At 43.1% G+C, this 24,836-nt stretch overlaps 1 protein-coding gene across 5 annotated transcripts in view; it reads right to left on the reverse strand.

Annotated features, from left to right (window-relative positions):
• LOC131231709 (F-box/LRR-repeat protein 4) overlaps positions 1–24,836 on the reverse strand; it is a 96,711-nt gene that overhangs the window by 63,637 nt on the left and 8,238 nt on the right. For all 5 annotated transcript variants that reach the window (XR_009164521.1, XM_058227999.1, XM_058227996.1 and 2 more), the window contains exon 2: positions 23,188–23,433. Coding sequence is in view for 4 of the 5 variants with exons in the window: in XM_058227999.1 (XP_058083982.1) it covers positions 23,188–23,433 (246 nt within the window). In the remaining variant the exon portion in view is untranslated. The remainder of the gene's footprint in view (positions 1–23,187; positions 23,434–24,836) is intronic.

Raw genomic sequence — 24,836 nt, forward strand, 5'->3', positions numbered from 1 at the left:
AAGTAAGAAAGGTTTCTTATATTTAAACTAGACAGGTTTTGGTTCTTTCTGATTGGGTGAGAAGTTCCGTCTAGTGTAGCAAAGGGGTCTCCCGAGGCCATTATCAGATCATTATCCGATTATTCTGGAAGTAGACAAGGAAAATTGGGGTCCAAGACCATTCAGGCTCGAGCTGATGTGGCTAGAAGTGGAGGGCTTTTTAAAGTTGGTGAAGGTGATGGAACTCCTTTGTGGTGGAGGGATATGCAAGGTAAAAAATTGTTTTAAAAAATAAAATTACTAAAAGATAAGATCAACATATGGAAAAGGGAGGTGTGAAGGAAGTGGGGAACAGAAGTTAAAAGCGTTCTTTGAGGCATTCAAACTCTTGATATTGATGAGGAGAGGAGTTATCAGAGGAGAAAGCCACGAGGGTCGAATTATCCGCAGAATACAAAAAATTAAAAATCAACTAAAGGAAGTGGAGATTGAGTGGAGGTAGTGGTCTGGAGCAACGTGGCACAAAAGTGATAAGATAATAATTTTTTTCATAGCATTGCTAATGCCCGGACCAGGAATAATAAGATGCATAGTGTTAGTGGACGGTAAAAGGTTGAAGAAAAATCTCAAATTTTCAATACCATAGTTCAATTTTACAAGAAATTGCTCACAGGTAAGAGGTGGGTGTGGTCGCGGCTCGATAATTTGTCATTTAACCAAGTCTCTATAGTGGAAGTCGAATCTCTAGAAAAGTCGTTCTCTGAGGAGGCAGTCAAAGTAATGGTGGAAGCCTCGGGTAGGGATAGGGCCACGGGACCAAATGGTTTTCCTATGGCATTCTTCCAAGTTATTTAGGAATTGGTGAAGGGTGATTGGTAAATTTTATAGCTGAGTTTTTTTATAGATGTCGATTTATCGTCGGAGTTAGGCGCTTCCTTCATAACTATTATTTCAAAGAAAGGAGGTGAATTTTTAAGAGATTTCAGGCCAATTAGCCTTATTAGGGTCCCTTGTAAGATCCTAGGCTTCTAAGTTTCAAAAAATTCTAGCGAACATAATTTCTAATGTCAGAGTGTGTTTACTGCTGAAAGACAAATCCTAGATAGTGCGTTAATTGCTCACGAATGCATCAATTCACATCATAGAGGGAAGAATGAAAAAAAAAAAAAAAAGTGCATCATCTACATGTCTAATATTGAAAAAGCATACGAACATGTGGATTAGTACTTCCTCGACGATATGCTAGGGAGTCTGGGATGTGGGTTGAGACTGAGGTGGTGGATCCAAGAATGCATCCAGTCGGCCAAGTTCTTCATGTTGGTCAACGTGTCCACCAAAAGTTTTTTCAAGACTTCAAGAGGTCTCCGGCACGGGGATCCACTTTCTACTTTCTTGTTCGTGGTGGTAGCAAAAGCATCCGTAAGATATTTGAAAGAGACCAATATGCCAGTCTCATTAGCGTGTTTAGGGTGGAGAACGGTGTTTTAGATTTCTCACATCCAATTTGCCAATGACACCATCCTATTTTGTGATGTGGAAGAGGATACGGAGGATAACTTGAGAAAACTTGTAAGATGCTTTAAATTGGTATCACTATCAGGCTTAAAGGCTAATATCCTTCAAAGAGAGATGTTGGGTATTCAAACCTCCAAGGAGGCAGTGGCAATGTTACCGAAGGTATTCAAATGTCATGTAGGGTCATTTCCATCTTCATATCTTGGCCTTTCTTTGTCTTTTGGCAACCCATGAAGCATCTATCGGATAAGGTAATCAAAAGAGTAGAAAGGAAACAATCAAGGTGCAAGAATCTATTAACTGCTTTAACTCATGTCCCTATTTAGGTGTCCCAAATCCATCTTGGATAGGCTAGAGAGGTTGAGGCTGGGTTTTTTGTGGCAAGGCACCAAAGGGCCTATTTGATTTTTCAGCTCATGTGTAATTACCATGTAAATGGGTAATAATTATTTACCTAGGTAATTACCACATCTTTCCCAATGCGGATGTGACAACTTACTTTTTTAACACTTAAATCGAGAAATTTACAACATCAATGTGGGGCCCAACGTGATGTATGTTACTTATCCACACTGCTCATTTGTTATGCCAACCGAATTTATGGCATGAGCAAAAAAATGAGGCAGATCCAAAGCTCAAGTGGACCACACCACATGAAACAACGGGAATCGAACACCTACCATTAAAAACTTCTTAGGGCCCTTAAAAGTTTTGGATCAAGCTGATATTTGTGTTTTCCCCTTATCCATGTTTGTGTGACCCTATGAACGGGTTAGATGATGAAAAAACCTTAATGTGGGCCTAGTGAAGAAGATAATTTTCAATGGTGGACGAATTAAGGCCAATGTTTCCTTTCATGTGGGCCATTTGAGTGTTGGATCTACCTCATTTTTTGTTTCAAGCTCTAAAATGTTCTAATAAAATAGATGGACGGTGCGGATATATCATATACATTACGGTGGGGTCCACATATTAAGTCAACACTTTTGTTTCAATTTTCGAGGTGGAATTACTCTCATATTTTCAAACAAGGTGAAAAAGTAATAATTACTTATTTACCATGATTTACATGTAACATGGAAAATCAAACAGGCCCAAAGAGAAACGAAAGTTCCATCTATTGAAGTAAGAAGTGGCGCGCAAACCTTATGGGGAAAGGAGAGCATGTATAAGGAAGTTGGAGTTGGTAAATCTTACTTTGCCAGGTAAGTGGTTATGTAGATTTGGCCCGGAAGAAGGGAGCTTATGGAGAGATGTGATTGCTAGTAAATACAATATTAAGGAAAGGGGAAGGTCCGTAACGGATTCATCCTTATATAGGGCTTTAGGGTTGTGGAAGGCAAATGCTAGGTTGGCAGTTAAGTTTAAGGAGGGAGTCGGTTTCTCATTAGGTGATGGGAAGAGGATTTGTTTTTGGAAGGATGTGTGGATGGGAGAGAGAGCACTCCATGCCAATGTTGTCAAATGCATAAGCGATCCTATGCGACCCCAAGGTGTTGTGCGCTTATGCGATGGCACAACCACCCAAACTATTATTTTTTTTGAAAAAAAAAACATCAACAAAAAATGAAAAAATTATGTTAAAAAACATATAAGTGTAGGGAATTGTTTTTTTTTTTTTACAGTTTTATTAAAGTATTAGGCTATAACGAGTCAACTAACATCTATTCAAATGAAGGCATATACTAAAAATGTGAAGAAAAAAAAAACAATATATAAATTTTATTGATGTTATTTTAAGAGAGAATAAGAGTAATAGAGTGTGAGAGAGAATAAGAGAGTAAGAGAATTAAGAGACCAGAGGGATTGAGAGATGAGAATATTAGTGTGTGTGTGTGTGTGTGTGTGTGTGTGTGTGTGTGTGAGAGAGAGAGAGAGAAAGAGAGTATTAGAGTTGTGAAAATAGGGGAGTGGGATTGCCTATATTATATATAGGCAAAAAAAGTGAGAGAAAATGAAGCATAAAATAAGTCCCAATAGTAAAAACATGTAACCGTTAGGAGGTTATGCCATCACATATTGGGTCCGATGGCATAACCACATAACTATGGTTTATATAGTCACATACTTCTCTGTGCGACTACATAAGCCCCAAGGGTACAATAACCATATATGCCACCGCCATCGCATATGCCATTTTGGACCAGTGAATCGCATATGCCACCATGGCATATGTGATGGCATAAGTGCTTATGCGATCGCATATGAAAACACTGCTCCATGCAAAGTTTCCGAGGTTAGCAACGTTATCTCCGGAAACAAATATTACCATCATTCGTTGCTACTCTCTTTCTAGTGAAGCAGTGGATTGATCTCCTCCTTGTCGGAGGAATTTAACGAATGAGAAAGCAGACAAATTCATCCGGCTCTTGGCATCGCTTCATTGCTTCAATTCTTTAGGTGGAAGGGATGTCATGGTGTTGAGCAAGGAAAAGTCAAGTCAATTCTCTATCCAGACATTCTACATATTGATACAAAGGCCGTCATTGGGAAAGAGAAAAGGACACACCACTTATGTTTGTTTATATGGAGCCCCTCCTAAGGTGGAGGCATTTGCTTGGTTGGTGGGCACGAAGAGGGTACTTATAATAAATAAGCATCAAAAAAGGTTGATGGTGATTCCCAAAATTTGTGTGATATGCATGCAAAAGGTGGAGTTGGTAAATCATTTATTCACCCACCATTCTTTTGCTAGAGGAGTGTGAGAAAGATTCTTTGACTTCTTTAAAGCATCATAGGTGATGTTGGGGTCCACTGATGGCCTCTTCCTAGCATCGCAAGGGGGGCAAGGTTGGGGGAAAAAAGGACAGAAGGGTGGTTTGGAAGCTAACCTTGTTGGCAGGCATTTGGGCTCTTTAGGGGGGAAAAAAGAATAACCAATGTTTTTGGAATCCAAGTGGGACGATGTCAGAGGTCTTTAGAAGGGCAAAGCTAGAATGTAATGGGATGGGCCTCATGCATAAAGGCTCTTGATGACTGTAATTTTTCTTGGACTTGGCCGTTGTTCTTTTCTAATAAAATCCCATTGCCTTTCAAAAAAAAAAAAAAAAAAAAAAAAGAAGAAGAAGAAGAGTGTCTGGTTGATGTAGGACAATTAACCACTTGCTCTAAAAGCTCGAACTGTTAGAGCATGGCGAATTAATCCTTTTATCTCATAGCCCAGGCCCCACATCGCATGGGTTAGGACCTCGGCCGAACCCCCCTCGTGGGCCCCAAATCACATGGGTCAACCACCCCGAGTGTGTCCACGCATCCCCCAGGCTACCCCACTTGAGCCCGGTGTGAAATGCGCATTAATCACCCCCAGTGAGGAGTCTCGAACACGAGACCTCCCTCATGGGCCCCAAATCACATGGGTCACCCACCCCGAGTGTGTCCCCGCATCCCACGGGCTACCCCCTCGAGCCCGTTGTGAAAATGCCCCTACATTACTGGTAAGGGACATCTACACAAGGAATGTGCATAAGGTTTGATTATGTGCCTGACAAAGTTAATGGTGTAGAGTGGCTAGAGAGAGATGGAGAAGAAAGACTCTCTTTTACATGTTACAAGGTGGATGGCAGGCTCAAGAATGAGAGATGGGAAGGATTGCAGCAAACAAACAGTAATGCAGGTGCTGCCGGTCAGATGTGAACCAGAAAAGGGGGAATCATGAGCTGCAAATTTGATAGACAGTTTATCTTGAAAAGAACAAAAGAGGAATTTGAAAGGATTTCCAACATGTCCCTAAACAAGTGCAAATCCAATATGAGAATGGCTCCATATCCATCGTAAGCTGCAACTACAAAGGATAGAGAAGGGCTCGTTAGAAATTAAAATGGATAAATAATGTTCTGTAGAAGTCATGCTTAACAGCTCATGTGGATAATGCAGGGGCATTTTCACACTGGGCTCGAGTGGGGTCGCTTGTGGAATGCAGGGGCACACTCGGGGTGGGTGCGGCCCACGGAGGAGGTCTCGTGTTCGAGACTCCTCACCAGGGGTGATTAATGCGCATTTCACACCGGGCTCAAGTGGGGTAGCCCGTGGGATGCGGGGACACACTTGGGGTGGGCGGCCCATGTGATTTGGGGCCCACGAAGGGAGTTCGGCCGAGGTCCTAAAACCCATGAGATGTGGGGCCTGGGCTATGAGATAAAGGGATTAATTCGCCATACTCTAACAGTTCGAACTTTTAGAGCAAGTGGTTAACTGTCCTACATCAAATTGGTATCAGAGCGGGAGGTCTCAGGTTCGAGACTCCTCATCGGGGGTGATTAATGCAGGGGCATTTTCACACTGGGCTCAAGTGGGGTCGCTTGTGGAATGCAGGGGCACACTCGGGGTGGGTGCGGCCCACGGAGGAGGTCTCGTGTTCGAGACTCCTCACCAGGGGTGATTAATGCGCATTTCACACCGGGCTCAAGTGGGGTAGCCCGTGGGATGCGGGGACACACTTGGGGTGGGCGGCCCATGTGATTTGGGGCCCACGAAGGGGGTTCGGCCGAGGTCCTAAAACCCATGAGATGTGGGGCCTGGGCTATGAGATAAAGGGATTAATTCGCCATACTCTAACAGTTCGAGCTTTTAGAGCAAGTGGTTAATTGTCCTACATCAGTGGACGTACCCAAATTGCACATTTCATCATAATGGATGACATTCCAGTGGCAGAAATTCATTGAAATGCATTGTGCAAGATCCCGTATTTCTGCTTTTACTGCCTCAAATCAATATCCATAACTTTTCAGGTCAGGCATGAAACGTCTTTAATATTGATTGGAGCAGGAAATCAGAAATCAACCTGCCAACCCATCTAATTTAGGAAGCATGAGCAATGCACGAAACTGACAGAAAATCAGCGAAACAATGCACCTAGGATATCTATGAATGAAATTGTCTTTTGGAAGAAAGATTTCTAGGAGAGTATAGGAGTGAACTGTCAATCATATTGAAATATAAGATATGAACCCACAATGACAGGTAGAGCAATTCACGGGCAAGGACAATTTGTTGTTTGCACGAATCTGGTCACCTTCATGTAGCATTATTATCCAAATACTGTTGAGTTATGATATTACATTAATTATGATATGCATGTCTTTCACAAGGAACTTTTCTGCATAAGTGCACATATATGGTTGAATTTGGGTGAATCACCATTATCATACAGTAAATTGCAAAATAAACCTGAAGGTCAACAGAAGAAGATCAATTACATACCAGATGAAGTTGGACATACAATGTTTTTCCTTGAAGGATCTTTCTTTTTATGAGAGTGAAGCATGCATATATCAATATAAATTTACCTTGTACATAACCTTTGTATTAAATATGACATTTTCCCCGTACATTAGATGAGACATGCTAACAAACCATTTCATTCTTTTATATATGAGATTGCCAGTAAATTAGATGACTCATGAACATCAGAATTTCATGTGGTCCAGCATAGTTAAAGTTGTGCTAGGCACACAACTAGCCACATGCCTTAGGTATTTAGGCCATATGCACCTTGTCATGGCCATAGGCAATACAACAACCCTGGGCTTGGGCCTATGGCATAGGTGCAAATCATCTAGCATGTGCCTGAGTGCAACCCAATAAAAGATGGGAAGTACCCGCTAAGTGGTATTTTAGACATTTAACACCCATTAAGGGTGGAAACACCTTCCAAAGACCATATCAGTGAACTGTGGTCTGGTTGTATCCAACCTCAGTCACTGCGGATGGATTGAGCGCACATGAGGCAAGTACTAGGGGAAAAACTTGAGTCATTATAAGAGTTCTTAGACACCCAGGCTGCCCATTTCAAGCAATGATTGGACAATCTGGCTGATGAATTGGCCATTGTGAAGTGTGCTGTTCGTGGGTCCTCTGTTGCTGATGAAACACCAAGGAGGAAAGTTCCTGAACCAACTCCGTACAGTGGTGTGCGGAGTGCCAAGGAGTTGGAGAACTTTTTAGGGCAAATGGAACAGTACTTCAGGGCTGCCCATACCCTGGAGAATGAGATGGTGACCATCACAAGCATGCACCCGTTGGGTGATGCATAGTTGTGGCGGCAAAATCGTGTCAACAAGACAACCCATTCAAAAATCGTTACTTGTCGCTTGGTTAGCTCATGATTCACTAGGAAAGTTGAAGCAAATAGGCACTACTCGTGAACACGTCAAGTAATTCCAGTCCCTGATGCTCAATGTGGAGAACATGTCAGAGGACGATAAGTCGTTCAACACGTGGCTGGATTACAGCCATGGGCCTAGGCGGAATTGAGATGGCAGGGTGTGGACCTAGCCTCAGCGGTAGCGGTGGCAGACAGTTCAGTAGATTATATGTATAATCCTACCGGACGAGGTATTGGGAGGGGGGGCAAAATAAGAAGGATGCCTCTCACCCGTAAGCCTTCCAAGGCTAACATTGGTTGCTTCATTTGTAAGGATCCTAATCAGGCACTACAATTGGACCGCTAGGGTGAAGCTGCCACAATTGTTGAATGCAACCACTCATGAAAAGCATACATCTGTTGGGCTTATGTATGATGAGACAATATTAAAAGACCACAATGTTCATGCAATGGTCGATATGGATACCATCCACAACTTCATTGCCAATAAAAGTGTTGTGCAGTTGGCCCTTTTGGTGGTGAAAGGCTAAAGTGAAATCAAGGCAATGAACTCCAAGGCAAGACTGATAGTCGCTTTAGCCAAGGCTGTATCACTACAACTTGAGGAGTGGGCTGGAAAATGCAGCTTGATGGTTGTACTGCTGGATGACTTTGAAGTAATTCTGGGCATCGGTTCCTGTTTATGGCCAAGGCTTGCATTGTCCCTCATCTTGGTGATCTCTTGATAACAGATGAGAAGAGCCCATGTTTTGTGTTGCCTTGGTTGTGAAGGGGATCATGAAGATAGTGTCTGCACTCCAGATTAAAGATGGGCTAAGGATCAGGTCACCTTGTTAGCCACACTGATTGAGGAAATGTTACTGACGGAGCACCTATCCATGAAGGTGTTGCTGCTTTGTTAGGAGTATTCGAATGTGATGTCTCGTCAACTTCCAAAGATGTTGCATCCTCTTTGGTACAATGATCATGCGATCAAGTTAGTGCCTGGTGCTTGTCCCCCTGCAAAAGGCACCCTATCGGATGACTCCGTCGAAATTGGCTAAGTTGTGGAATCAGTTAGACAAGTTGTTGGATGCCAACTTCATCCGAACTTCAAAATCCCCTTTATGGAGCGTCAGTGTTGTTCCAACGAAAGCAAGACAGATCTCTTCAGTTGTGCATGGATTATCGGGCCCTCAACAAGGTGGCAGTCAAGAACAAATACCTAGTTCTCTTAGTTGCGGGTATGTTTGACCTTTTGGTGAAGGCAAGCTACTTTACCAAGTTAGATCTGCATTTGGGATGCTATGGAGTACAGGTTGTCACATACAATGAGCCAAATATGATGGTGGTGACCCGTTATGGTTCGTTTGAGTATCTTGTAATTCCTTTGGATTTAACAAATGCCTCTGCTAAATTATGTATTTTAATGAAGGATGTTCTTAGAGAGAAGAGGAGAGAGAGAGAGAGAGAGAGAGAGAGAGAGAGAGAGAGAGTCAAAAGGGAGATCCCTGGCGAGAGATCGATCAAGAGATATCATTAGATATCCCTCAAGGTAACCAAGTCGTGTGAGAAACAGTGAGACCTCTCAGGAGTTTTATCCCCTGAAAACCAGAGCTTGATGTGAAGATAAGGTCTGCGATATACATATATATATATATATATAGAGAGAGAGAGAGAGATAGCGAGAGAGAGAGACATCCTCCACTAGAGCTCCCGTCTTTCATGATTGTTCTCCTCAATCGTCCAAAAGGTTTTCCATTGGGGTTTTCAAGAACAGGAGCCTTTCAGATCAACGGTTAAGAGGAAGATCCGAAGTCGGAAGAGGCAAAGAAGCGATCTTGTTTTCTATTCTAAAGGCAAAGGAAGACGCTAGGAAAGATCGTTTGAGGAGCCTCCCTTCCAGAGAAATGCTTCACTAGTGCATGAGGCAAGAGCAATCCCCATTCGTGTTCCCAACAGCAAAGCTTCTTTGGTCGGCAAAGGCTCCCCTGGGTGAGCAAAAGATTTTGGCTCTGACTTTCCACCCTAGGAGGTCAACTGGGAATCATCAGTCATGCTTCTCTGGGATGCACGATATGTCTAAGTTGCCCTTTGCGTCAGTGGCTAACAAAGGCTTTTATTACTCTCCCCACTCAAGTTCCCTTCTCTTAACTCTTGGACAACTCAACTATGACAAGCATGCCGAAGTCAAAGAGAGTTCTCTCTCCTTACACGTGGCCCTTTTTAGTCTTGTCCTTTAGTCCTTTCCCCCTCGTTTCTCCCCCTCCTTCCCCGGTTTTATCCCTCAAGCAAAATGCCTTCAGTCTTCCTGACCCTCCCTACCTAGCCTTAGTCCACTCTCCTCAACACCTCCCCTCATCACTCAACATGTGCCTCCTATCATTCGACCCATCTCCCTCTCCAAATCTTCCTTTCGTTCAAGACTCTTGTTTCCCCTTGTTGCAATTGGCCTGTCTCTACTCTAAAGTGGGCTCTAGTACCTCTACCATTCAGTCGGTCCCCCTCATGAACTCCTCTTCGATCACCTCGACATCTCCCCTTTCATGTTCAAGTTGAGGCCTCTCTAGCCATCAATATCTTCCCTTCCCTTCATCAATCCTCTAGCTCCTCTCCCCAAACCTATGCCAATCCCATTTGCCCCCAGTGGATAAAGAATGCATATATTGAGTTTGGGAAATTGGTTGGGGACCCCTTTGGAGATCGAGATGATGATTAAGTAGCAGTCTTCAAATTTGTCGAGGCAAGAGGTGCTCAAGCCACTCATAAGGGAAAATCACCAAAAAAGGCTGGAGAGAACTCGTCAACCTCAAGTCCTCAATCAACTACAACATAGGATCCAGCTTTAAAAGCTCGAAGAAAGGAAGAAGGATCAAACAGGTTTCCCAATGAAGAACATACCTTAGAATGTTCACGGCCTTAGATGTGGGTAGAAAAAGCTCATGTCAAGGACATGTGCCGTAGGTTCAAGGCGCAAATCATTACTCTTTAGGAAATCAAGCTTCATTCTACTAACCGGTTGGTGATTGATTCTATTTGGGGTGTCCCTCACAAGGAAAGGGTGACGCTTGACGCATAAGGCTCTACTCGGTGGCTTGGGACACTAGAACTTGGGTCAAAGAGGTTGCTCTAGTTAGAGCGTTCTCTATTCGTGGTTGCTCTTCTTTTGGGTTTAAGTGAGTTTTCACAACATTTTACAGCCCTTGTAAAGCTTCCTCAAGGTGCCTCCTCTATGATAACCTTAATGCGGTTAGAGTCAAATGATCCCTACCTTGGTGCCTTAGAGGGGACATTAATGTCATCCACTTCTCCTTTGAGAAGTCAAATGGCAACCGTCTATCTAAAAGCATGAAATTGTTCTCTAATAAGGTCAATGGAAATGATCTTGTGGATCTCCCCTTTTTGGATGTTAAATACACCTTGTCAAATGGTCAAAATCCCCATGTCCACTTTTGCCTCGACAGATTCCCTACCTCTCATGACTGGTTGGATGTCTTTCCAATGATCTCGCAATGCAGTCTACCCCACCCCATCTCTAATCATTACTCGATCCTTTTGCATTCTATCGAAGACAACTAGAGTCCTAAGCCTTTCATATTTGTGGCTCGAACTGTAAGGTTTCCCTTCCTTAATCTGTAATTGGTGGTCCTCATCCATTTCAGGTGGCCCGAGTCTATCCTTAGCTAAAAGCTTCAGCTCTTAAAAAAACAAGTTAGTGCATTGACTGAAGGAGTCTCTCAACAGCCTCGTGGTCAAAGTGAATAAAATCCTCTCAACTATTCAGCTTTTTTACACTACTATTCAGCTTTTTTACACTAAGGAAGAAGTTGGCCTGCTTTCTGATGAGGAGAAATCTTCAAGAGCAGCTCTCCTCATTGATTATTCAAGCAAAGTGAAGCAAGAGGAGCTCAAGTGGAGGCAACGTTCACATGCCCTATGGCTCAAAAAAAGGAGAGAAGAACACCCACTTCTTCCACTACATTGCTAGTGCGAGGATCCGTCATTCTCCCACATTCAGTTCACGGACGATACATTCCTCTTTTGTGATGCCACGGAGCTGGTTGTTGAATATCTTCAAAAAATCGCCCGTTGCTTCAAGGCTATCCCTAGCCTCAAGATCAATCTCTCTAAAAGTGAGATGTTGGGAATTAGTCTTTCTCCCTTGGCCCTTTCTCGATTAGTGAAGGTTTTTGGTTGCAAGGTTATTTCCATTCTCATACCTTGGCCTTCCTCTATGCATTGGGAAGCCGGCCAAGCACCTATGGGATGTGATCATTGAGCGAGTCGAACAAATGTTGTCTTACTAGAAGAGCTACTATTTGTCTCATTGGAAGAGCCAGAATGGACACTTTTGTGGAAAGGGACCTCCAATGGTCACAAATCCCATCTTCTCAGTTGGTCTGAGATCCGCACACCTTTCTCGAAAGGGGCGCAGGCATCTAAGATTTGGTTGTCATTAACTCAACCCTTCTAGGTAAATGGTTCTGGCATTTTGGCTCAAAGGCAAACAACTGGTGAAGAGAGATCATCGCCAACAAGTATGGCATTGAGATTGGGGGTTGGTTTTTCAAATATTATTCTCTTTACAAAGCTTCTGCAGTGTTGAAGGCCATTGCTATTCTAAAGCTCCATATGTAGGATGGGCTTTCCTTTGCCCTTGGTAATGGGTTGTGCATCCATTTCTGGATGGATTACTACATTTCTGATAGGTCCCTCCTCTCTCTCTTCCCAACTTGCCCTCTTGCCTCGAACTAGTCCATTTATATAGCTAATTGTGTCTCCGATGTGGCATCTGAGGTATGGTGCATCTTTATAGGACATCTCTGTCGAATTTGGAGTTGGAAGAAATTCTTCAGTCTTCTGGATCTTTTTGCAAGGAGTTTGTCCTTCCTTGAGAGTTGACAACTCGCTGAACTGGTAATGCAGGGGCATTTTTCACACTGAGCTCGAGTGGGGTAGCCTGTGGGATGCAGGGACACACTCAGGGTAGACAGCCCGTGTGAGGTGGGTGACTCGTGAGAGGCGGGCCCCACCCGTGTGAAGCTGGTGGCTCGTGTGAGGCGGTACCCACGTGATTTGGGGCCCAGGAGGGGGGTTCAGCCAAGGTCCTAACCAATGACATGTGGGGCCTGGGCTATGAGATAAAGGGATTGATTCACCATGCTCTAGCAGTTCGAGCTTTTAAAGTAAGTGGTTATTATCCTGCATCAAATTGGTATCAGAGCGGGAGGTCTTAGGTTTGAGACTCCTCACCGGGGGTGATTAATGAAGGGGCATTTTCACACCGGGCTCGAGTGGGGTAGCCTGTGGGATGCAGGGACACACTCGGGGTCAGCAACCCGTGTGAGGCGAGTGGCTCGTGAGAAGCGGGCCCCACCGTGTAAGGTGGGTGGCTTGTGTGAGGCGACACCCATGTGATTTGGGGCCCACGAGGGGGGTTCAGCCGGCCGAGGCCCTAACCCATGAGATGTGGGGCTTGGGCTATGAGATAAAGGGATTGATTCGCCATGCTCTAACAGCTCGAGCTTTTAGAGCAAGTGGTTAATTGTCCTACATCACCTGGTCCCTCTCCTGCTCAGCCCAATTATCCCTCTTGTGCTTGGTCTTATAGAGCTCCCCCAAAAGTTGTCACGTTTTCTGGCTTCTCGCTAGGGGGAAAACTCTTACCAAGGACAATCTACAAAGAAGAGGAATGATGCTTCCCAATGTTTGCTTACTCTGCCTGGAAAATGCAGAAACCATCAATCATCTTTTCATCCACTACCCCTTTGCTCATGGGGCGTGGTCTTCCATCCTGGCCTATTTTCACACTTCTTGGGTCATGCCTCTTGTTGTTGATGATTCGTTGTTTGCTTGGCATGGTGGAGGGGCTAGAAAAGATATCAAAGATATTTGGTGCTTGACTACCATTGATGTTCTTTGGGCCATTTGGAGAAAGAGGAACAGACGATGCTTTCAGAATTCCTTTTCCATATCTCGAACGATGGCCTTAATATCTAGAGATGTTGGGGAATGGTCTTTATGCCTCTAATCAAAGCCTTATCCCTCTAAACCGGGGTCGGCTACATGAATCCTATCCTGCCATTTCAACCTATCAGTGATCATATCAATGCCCTAGCATGAGCTTGTAATGTTAGATTATCAATATTCATGAGAAAAAGTAGTAGCTAAATTTAAGCGACAATTGCCAACATGATGCACCCCTCCTTTATCCAAGCTTGGGACCAACAAGAGCACAAAATTCCCATGAGTGCGATTATATATCATCATTGACACTATAATCATCATCTAAGCCTTGTTCCACAGTGTTCCAAATGTCAGCAATATTACCGATACTGCTAGGTTAGCAATACCAAAACACCATAGAAAGTATAAAAAATTTCAAATATCACTAATATTATATTTTCAATAATATTAGAGATATGAAGCGATATTATTGATATCAACAATATTTTCAGAAGAACCCCTTATAGAAGTTCCTTGATATCGGTGATACCATTGATAATATCCTCAATACCAACGATAATATCCACAATACTAGAGAAACATCCATAAATATGCGAAAATTACAAAAAAAAAAAAAAAAAATGGAAAATTCAAAATTTTCCTTAGGTGCTTTCGACCACTCTTGGTTTTTATTAAATCAAAATTTGCATTTGGGGAGAAACCTTGACTTGAAACAAAGATGGACCAAAATTCAAAGGTGATGAAAAATCTATAGAAGCTTTATTTTTTGTTCAAATGTTAGCATGGATTGTAATATACATCCATGTATATACATGATTCTCATATATTGATATGGATTTGTGCTGAAAAACATTATCATTTAATTGAAAATTGAGAGAAATTGGTGAAATCCTTGTTTTTTATACTGAAAAATGTGTTTTTCACTGTTAATCAACATGGAAAATTTATATATTAGAGTGTTAGTCATCTACTGATTGGCAATTAGTTTTATATGTTTATAATTATATTGATTTTTTCTGGAAATTTTATTAAAAACATGTTAGCAACTACTAGACAGGAAAAGAATACATGAAACAAAAGAAGAAAGCCTACAACCCCTAAAAAGTTGAGCAACAACGCACAAAGGACCCCACTCAGATAACAAGTCCACCCCCACCCCATCTAACTGAAGCAGCCGAGACTGATTTGAAACTGAGAAACAAAGCACAAAGGACCCCACTCGGATAACAAGTCCCCCCCCCCCCCCCCAAAAAATATATATATATAATAATAATAAAAAATTGTGGGCTAAGTCAAAAGCCATCTCAAACAAACTTGCTTACCTTCTCCCCACCTGCATGCCAAGCCTAAAAGAAGATCCCCAACAGACCCTGGCATCACCCAAGATACACCTAAGGCAGCTAAAAAAATGCTCCCACATCTTTTGGGTGAATGGGCAAAAGATAAAAAGTTGATCAATATTTTTAGCATCTTGCTTACACACATGCAGCACATATTCAAGATGATTAAGGACCTTTTCTAAAGGTTATCAATCGTAAGGACCCTCTTCCTACCCACCAATCAAGTGAAGGTGGAGTTGGTTTGAGAGGTTTGGAAAGGAGTAGGAATAAGAAATGAGAAGAAAAGGAAGAGGAGAGGAGAGAGTTTTGGGAAAGAAGCACTTTGTGTATTAGAGCTACAAGCCCTACCACACCTTTTGTTATATCATTAAAGAGCACCTTTAGATACTCCCGAGGAGCGTAAAAAGACCACATACAAAACACACCTAAGCATGCCACTCCCGAGACTCACTGCTATCACGATGGATCAAATTATAGAAGGATTTGACCAAAAAGCGACCCTAGCTATTCATCTGCCATACAAAGGAATCGAAACCCCCCTCCGAGGACTGGCCCAGGGTTTGGACGAACGGCTAGTGTCGTGGGTTTGCTCCCCACGGACGCGGTTTTGATTCCCCTCCCCGTGCTTTACCCGATGCATGTGGTTTGCGGGTAATTGCATGCATCTCGCCTTCAAAAGGGGTGAGACACCCTGTTGTCCTAAATAATAAATAAATAAATAAAAACTTCGAGCTAACATGCCACAAGCGTCCAAGAAAGGCAACATAATCATCTGCCTCACCATCTAACAAGTTCCTCCTACAAGGCAGAGCCCAGATCACCAATGAGCCGCAGGAGTAGCAATTCGCCACTCTCAATCCTTCTAAAGGGGTGAGGCAAGCCAAAGCGGGGAAGACGAGATCCAAGGGGAAGTCGCCGCACCAAGTATCCTCCCAAATCCAAACTCTAGATCCATCCCCCACGAAAAAAGCTAACCCTTCCAAAAAAACTTCTCTTAGCATTGCAACTTGCAACTGATTTCCATATATGAGATGCCCTATACAATGGCAACCTCTCGGTTTTCCAACCACCGTCCTGAATACCATACTTACAAGCCATAATCTCACGCCAAAAGCATCCCTCTTCCTTCCCGAACCACCATAATCTAACACTGTTTGAGGGCATTTAACAAACGACATGAAGTAGATCAACATATTCAAGAGAGATGCCTTAATCAATGTTAACCGACCACCAAGGAAGAGATGATAACTCTTCCACCTAGCTAATTTTCTCTCGATCATCTCTAAAACCTTATCCCATAGATGTCTAGGGGGTTTTCCCAATACAAAGCGGAAGCCCCACATAAGTGGAAGGGAAAGAGCCATCCTTGCACCCAAAAGTAGCCAAGCTAAAGAGGTCTTTTTTAGACAAATGAATTCCCAACATCTCTCTTTTCCCCACATTGATCTTCAAACTCAAGACCACCTCAAAGAACATAACCACTGTCCGCAAATTATCCACCATAACAAGGGTCCGCTGCACAAAAAAAAAAAAAAAAAATGATTGTTTCGTCTACGAGCTGAAGAGGCGAAATCTGCTCTTCCGAACCGACCACCCTGAAGCCATAGAAAGGCCGATTTCTTGGCCTTTGGCTAACATACGGCTAAAGGCTTTAGCTATAACCAAAAAAAGATATGGAGAAAAGGGATCCCCTTGCCTGAGACCTGTGGAGGATTTTATTTTTTTTAACCTCAGGAGAGCCATTAACAAGAACCAAGAAAGAGGACCTGACAAACGTTTAAATCCACTTCCTCGACTTGGCTCAGCAACCCAACCTACCCAGCATATAGCCCAGAAAATCCCACTCCACATAATCATAGGCTTTCTCCACATCAAGTTTAACCATTAACCCCGACTTATTTTACTTGAACCAAGAATCAATGCACGTGTGACCTATTAATGTAGAGTCCAGGATTTGTCTTCCCCCCACTAAAGCCCCCTGATTAGGAGAAATAATCCCTCCCAATGCCTCTATGAATCTAGAAGCGAACACCTTAGCCAAAATTTTGTACGGGCTCCCTATCAAACTTATCGATCTAAAATCTTTCAAACCTTTCGCGCCTTCAACCTCTGTAATAAGAGCAATGAAGCACCCAACTTAGATAGAAAGTTACCATGCTCCAAGAATTCATTAGCAAAGTCCATCACATCCTTTTTAATCATATTCCAAAACACCTAGAAGAAAGCAATGGGGAAACCATCAAGGCCAAGGGCTTTGTCTCTACCCAAACTATCCACAAAAGCTTTAATCTACATACCGATCTTTAAAGAGAGAACTATCGAAGTGAAGCAAATCTAACCTCGACCAAACCCAAGGCTCCTTGGATAGGAGCCTTTGGTAATACCCAACTATAGCCTCGCACACCTCCTTCTCAAGCCTCAAGCCTTCCACAACGAGCACCAAGATAGCTGAGGCAATACAATGGAAGAAACGTGTGTTCTTATCACCTTCCTTCAACCACAAGGCCCTCAACCGTTGTCTCCATTTGATCTCCTTGAGGAATTTGGAATAATCTGACATCAAGGATGCTCACCTCTAAATATCCTCCAAAGGCAACCCACATCCCTCCTCCTTAAGGTCAAAAGCGCACAGCTCTTCCAACTTTTCTATCATCAAGGATGTCCACACCTTTATTTTTCGGAGTTTCAACTTCTTATGGAGCTTGAATCCAATCAATTTGTTCACCAAAAAGGATTGCCACTAGTTTGCTACCAGCTTTGAGAAGCCCTCAAACTCCAACCACATCAATTCAAAACAAAAGGGTTTAGGATCCCAACTCTCAATGTTGACCTACAGCAGAATTGATCTATGATCTGACGTAGGCCTCGAAAGACCTTCAAGCATGACTTGCGAGAACTGCCCACCCACTCTGGCATCACAAAAAATATGTCTAGCTGAGACTTAATTGGAGGGCATCACCCATTGGTCCAAGTGAATTTGGCCCCATACACAGGAATGTCAATCAGATTGAAACGTCGAATCTAAACAGAAAAATCTTTCATACTTTTGGTAACAGTAGTACCTTGAGACTTCTCAAAGCTTAAACAAGTCACACTAAAGTCTCCCTCACTACGCCAAGGGAACAAGGATTTCCTTCAACTCCTCCCAAAAAGAAGACCTCCTAGCAGCTTTACACGGGCCATACACACTCGAGAGGAGCCATCTGAACCATAAAGAAAGATCAACAAGGACCAATGAGACTAAGAACTCACCGCACCAGTTGTCCTCTTTCTTTTAAACACCCAACTTCCAAGCCACCAAAATGCCCCCAAAAGATCACGCTGCATCTAGAGAAACGAAGTCCTTGGACTTCAAACCCCACACTAAATCCAAATCCAAACTACTGAAAGAAGATAGCTTAGTTACTTGAAGGAAATCACCTAAGACTCCAAATTCTTACATATTGCATTAATTTAAAGACGCTTATCCCCATCCCCCAAACCCTGACATTCCAACTGAGGATATTCATCGGGATACAAATCTCACCCTCATGGCCCTGAAAGGCCCGACCAGCTTGCAGCCCATGTCGTAATTAACGGTACTTTCAAGCCTCAACAACTCCCTTTGCCCTCTGGGGGTGCACTTCGACTGTTGCTTAATTACTGCGTTGCATCATTGTTCAATAAATTGAACCAGGGCCACCACGTCGTCCTCACAAGCTAGGAAGGTCATGCCTAGCTTTCCTCCCCACCCTATGGATTGCGTCCTTGGTCCAATCTAGCTCCTCCTTCGACAAGATGTTATGATCTGTGATATCTTCTGCTAGGACAGCCTCATCGAGGGACTAAGCTTCATGAAATCCACGGTCTTCCGTCCTAATAGTTGTATCCTGAAGCGAAGTAACGTCCATAGTTTTGTCCATGTTCACCCCCACAATGGCATTCGCCCCATTGGCATCGGAGACTGCTAAAGCCCTACAATCCCCTTCAACCCCATGCTCGATATGCCCATCTACTTCGACGACCCCCTTTTATGGAGATTAGAACTGAGGTTCTTCCCTACGCATTTGGTCTTCAAGTTCCACCTATTATTGAAGAAGATGTCCCCCGTCGTAGCAGCCAACCAAATCGCCCACGGGAGGAGTCACTGAATAATCCTGTTTAAGGAAAATGGCCCTCGAGCCCCCTCAACTATAAGGATGAAGGATCTCCTTGCAAGGGAAAAATAATAAGGGCTCGGGAGCTAACTAACGTGCAATCACTAAGTCTCAAGCAACATCCTTCTCATGTGTCGAGCAAGAGACAGTATGGGAGAGAAGGGCCTCTCAATGATGGCCCCATTTGAAGGAACGGCTAAAAGTGTCAATGTCAACCCCAAGGAGGCCGCGCTTTGCATGATGCGTCCACATGTCGCCGAGGGAAAAGAATCGTCAAAGAGTCAGATACGATCCTGAGCGTTGAATAACTCTGAGCCTGCTGCAAGGACACGAGCCTAAGACCCCACACCCGCTTCGGGCCAAACCGCCATCCTAGCCTCATGAAGACCAGTCGCCACGTGGGGACCACACACATGGGCGGGCAAGTACGAGACCTCTCCTAAGCCAATGTCATCGCAAAGAGGCGCACCCGGCTCCCCCTATGCCTGCACAAGACACCTGAACCCTGCGAACAACGAGGGGAAGGTCCACTTGGCCACCTATCCCTTGCGCCTTCTCTTGCTACGAACACCGCATCACCCTTCCTTACTCTGATGAACTGCTGCAAATGAACTCACCTCTCTTCCAGCCACCACCGACACATGGCTACTGGACCTCTTCCCAACAATTCCAAGCTTCGGCCCATCTGCACGGAACACCCCATGACATCTCGTTATCAACCTTTAGCTAAATGTGAATCTCTCCCACGAGGAGGGAAACAACGTCCAATGCCAGAATTGCTCCTACGTCTAATACACATACGTGCAGCGCAAATGTCTTCCCTACCTCGAAAATCTCATCGATGGCAAGAATCTCCCCAATGCACTCCCGTATGGTCGTGAAGAACTCATTCCATGGTTAAAGGGGAATACCCTGGATCAAATACCAAGGTATTTTGCAGCCAAGGATGGAGCCTTCCTCCCATTTTTTTGATTGAGAGGATCGGACCGTCATTAAATAGCACCCTTGCCATGATCATTTGATCAATATTCGTTCCAAGCTTAACAGAGATCCAGATATGTCACTGATAGGGGTTTGATCTTGTAATCACAATCATCCAACCTAGAGCAAACTTTCAGCCATACTCGTACCTAGGAGAGAAGAATCCCCTCTTATCTCTATGACTACTAACCACTGGAACAGCAGTCACACATTTTCCACCATCACCGGGTCGATGCAGATCTCCGCACCCAAACTCACATGATTCCTCCAGACCCATCTTCCCTACTTGGGTCCAATCCTGCTCCCCCACTACCTTCCTCTCCTCTGGTCGGAATTGGCCAAACTCCTTCCATGTGAAGGCCTCCTTAAAGGAACAGGATTTCTCCCCTCCCACCACAACCCTTCTTGCCTCGCTACCATACACCACCTCCTTTACATCCCTCATCTCCCTTTTCGAATTTCCTCTCCTCAATCTTCCTGACCTTCCTATTCCCCCCTTCTGAATCGGCCTTCGACTTCTCCTCCCTATTCACCATCTTCAGGCCAAACCTGGCCTTTTGCACCAACATCTTCTTCCCCCCAAAGCTCTCGCTATTAAGCTTCTCAATCATTATTTCCAACTCCACCGTCCTCATTTGTACAAAAGCAAAACCTCTAGGGGGCCAGAGCTTTGGAGTCGAGGTATTACTGCCTCCATAACATCACCTACCCTCCTAAAAACCCTGGAAAAGTTAACTGTAAGACAGCCTTCAAGAAACCTTAACACAAACAGCATTGGAAGTTCCTGTAATGGGTTCAACTCCTCCCTATGCCTTGCATCTCAACTCCCCCCTCTTCCACCTACCCGTACCCACTCCCCCCCTTCTTCAGGTTCAAACTCGTTCGCCTCAATGACGTTGAACCCATTCCCTACGTTCCCCTTGCCTTTGTCTTTCCCCAACAACCGGAACTCACCATCCTCCTCGCTTCCTTGCTCTGAGTTCACCCTTCTCAAAGCTCCTCCTCTCAACCTTCTCCGACTCACTTTGCTAATGCCCCTTACCGCTGCCTGTCCTCTCCCATCGTCTATCCAACTACCCACAGACCTACTTCTTTTCAACCCACCGCCTTCTCGCGATGGACGCCTCAAGCTCGAACACACTGGGAGCCATCAAGCACCTATCTGACTACCCAGTACCCGCATATCTCCCCTTACCAAGATTTTTAAACATGTGCCTTTTAACATCTCCTAAAGTTTCACTAAAAAATTCCAATTTTTCCCAATGTTTCCCCCAAACAACAATATTTTTCCGAGTATAACGATGCATGTTTCCGTATCCCCAGTCATTGATACATGTAACGATACTAATACTCTTAACACTGGTTCCAAGTAATTGGGTTTGGCTACACGAACCTTGTTTTGACATTCCACTCTATCAAGGGCAATACATTAGTATATAAATATGGAGAATGTTCCAATAAGACCAACTCTGCGGACCAGACCTACCATGATTTGTATCGAGCATCCACCCCGTCCTCAGATGTGTCCTCTTATTAGGTCTAAAGCCCAAAATCTAGCCTAATCCATGGCTTAGGTGGGCCCCCATAGCTCGGATGTTGTGCCAATTGCGTCCTACAGATAGTGTAGAGGATCTTGGTCCTTTTTCCTTCTAACAATCAACTCACCTTCCCTCCCACTCCCCATGTCTTGCAAATCACTTCCTCTATTCATGTGAGTGGCGCGTGTCATACCCACTAGTGTATATAATCATGTGAAGCTCATAGAATTAGAGCCAAGTGGATGAAGTGAAGATGCACCTTGGAGTTTTATGTGGTCTTCACATACCAATCAAACTAAATCAAAGATTTTACCATATCTATAAAGCAACCATGCATTATGGGACAAAATGTTGAGCAACCAAGGAACATGTTCATATGATAAAAGTGTAGCTAAAATGAGGATGTTGAGATGGACAAGTAGCAAGATGAGAAAGGATAAGTGGCCACCCCCATTAGTGTCTATTTTTTCAGGCTTTGCCCCCTGTCTTGAGTTGTATAGTTCCTTAGTTGTTTTGTTTTTTTCTGTTTTTTGGTTTTGTTTTCTTGTTGCTTTGTTGTTTTTCTTGCTTTTCTTTGTCGTTTCTGGCTTTTAATAATATTTGCAATCTTCGAAAAAAAAAAAAATTTGAATACATTCAAGGGAACTTAGAGTAGCACTAATTGGTAATAAGATGACGGAAGTAGACTATTGGTATATGCCCATCTACAATAGAGACCAAGAACTACACCAATTAATAGGAGTGAGTTGGTTCAAGTTGTAGGCTCTAAAAGGGCAAAGGGAATGCCAGAATGGGTGGAGGTAGTAAGAAAAGATTTGATGACCTATGGTTTAATTGAGGATATGACACATAGTACAATGGAATGCCGAAACAGGATTCTTGGAAATCATATATGCTTGCCCTTTTAGAGCAAGGCTGGTCTTTTAGTGCATGCTTGCCCATTTAGAGCATGCTTGTGAAGTCATGGAAATCAAATAATTGAGGATGTGGCCCCAAATATAAGATATTCGACATGTGAACATTCTCCCATATGCACGCATGCATGTGCGTGCGTGCAGACACAGTGTGTGTGCATATACATAACGTAGAAATCATGTTTTTTCTAAAATACATTTTAAAAAAGGTATGCCCAGAGTCTCCAAGCATGCACCTAGGCGTCACTTAGTGCCTTGTCCATTCCCAAGGCCCATGCACCTTGAGTGCACCTAGCACCTTTAACTACAATGTGATCAATCAAATCAGTTTCCAAGATTGAATTCAATATTTATCCAGCACATCCACGCACACACGTGCCCATGCACACACACACACACAGCCATGCGCACACGCATGTACATACGTATGTAGAAATCATATATGCCATAAAATACATAACACACACACACACACACACACAAATATATATATATAGGGCCCATTAGTCTTCAAGCATGCACCTAGGCATCGCCAACGGCCTTGTGCATTCCAAGGGCCCTTGCACCTTAGTGCACCTAGCACCTTGAACTACAATGTGATCAATCAAAACCAGATTAGTTTACAAGATTGAATTCAGTATTTCAAAAATTGAGCAGCATCCAGACTTTGGGAAGTCTTAATCACACTATAAAAGAATCTAAGACTACTCATATAGTAAAGGACTTGATATTCACCTGTAAGTCCAAAGATTTCAAGGCTTTACAGTTCTCAGCAATGGATCTCAACCCCACGCTAGTGACGTTGGAACACCATATTAAGCTCAACTTTTCTAGACGTGCACATCCTTCAGCAAGAGCAGTAAGACCAGCATCAGATAGACTAAAAGGTTCTATGTCACTTTCTTCAGACCCGCTGCTCTCCACCGCACAATGAAGTTTGGAAGATGAGCCTCTAATTCTTTTACATGAACGACTTTTTCTCTGCATGATGGATAAAGGTACAACTTGTCTTAGCATACATGGTATGTTGATACTGTAGTACCAAAGGTTGGACTGCATGCTCAGGTAAACAGTTCATAAAGATTGGCTAAACATGCATGATGCATTGACTAATTAAGTTTAAAGAAAAAAATCATAACATTCAAGTCTTTAAATAGACATTGCACAGACAATGGAGGTGGAGAGAGGAAGTGGTTTGCAAAAAATGGAAGAGATTAGAGAAGCGATTGCAGAAAGGGTTATTTGATATTCTTGCAGGGGGTAGAAATTGTAGAAGCGGTTGCAAAAACGGAGATATTTGATATTCTTGCAGAGTGCTATGGTTGATACTAAGGCACTCCGAAATTGTACAAATGGCATGCATTAACTCAGCCAAATTGTCCAATTAGTGGGACCCCCTTTAGACAGTTCACCATCCAAGATTCAGATTGATCAAACTACAATATCCTCTGATTAGTGACATTTGTTTATACAATTTGGACCACTGGCTGTTTCCATTTTGATCATGGATAAAATATCCTCCAATCAGTTAGTTAGAAAATCAAATAAACATAATGTTCGGTTTGAGAGCCATCTATATCATGGCCCACGATTTGTATGATTTAGTTAAGAGTTCAATGTATGTTTTCCTACTGCCTGCATGCTAACCATCATATTCATCTGGAGTATCAAAAATTTTCTCATTGTGAAAAGCAAGAGAATGCCGCCCTACCAGAAGGCTTCAACTGTAAATTCAGTAAATACATTTTCTCTGGGTTTAGAACCCTTTCCATGTCCTCTAATAATGCATAGTAATAATTTGAAAAACTAAGTGCCTACAAATTTTTGCCCCTGGCTACTCTCATTATATACAGTGGAGATATATAAAGCAATGTTTTCAATATCGACAATAGTAACCAATATATCCCACGATATATCTTGTATACCACTTGTGCGATATGAAATGCACAAGTAGTGCTGATATATTCCGCTTGTTCGATTCGATGAGCATTTTCATTTCTCAATCATTTTTTTAGATAACAAATTATGTTAAATCAGTGTCAAATGGTTATAAATCTATAATTCTTCATGTTTTTCATGAAAAATCATGGATTCGATTTTGAGATTTGGGGGAGATGGGCTGAGTTGAGAAAATTTGGCGAAAATCGAATTTTTCAAATTTATTACAAATCAGTTGCGTTCTGTCCAAACACAAAATCAAACATGTATGTAACCTGATCTAGTGATTCTTGGTAATTTGGGGATTTTTTCAAGAAAAAATATATTTTTTTTTTTTAATTAAAAATGCTATAAAAAAAATTTTAATTCCACTTCGATCAGTGGTCAATTGGTCCCCATTTCAGACTATTCAGGAGTGTTTGATGAAATCATCATCACATATACTC

This window comes from Magnolia sinica, chromosome 17, assembly GCF_029962835.1.
Source record: "Magnolia sinica isolate HGM2019 chromosome 17, MsV1, whole genome shotgun sequence".
NCBI lineage: Eukaryota > Viridiplantae > Streptophyta > Magnoliopsida > Magnoliales > Magnoliaceae > Magnolia > Magnolia sinica.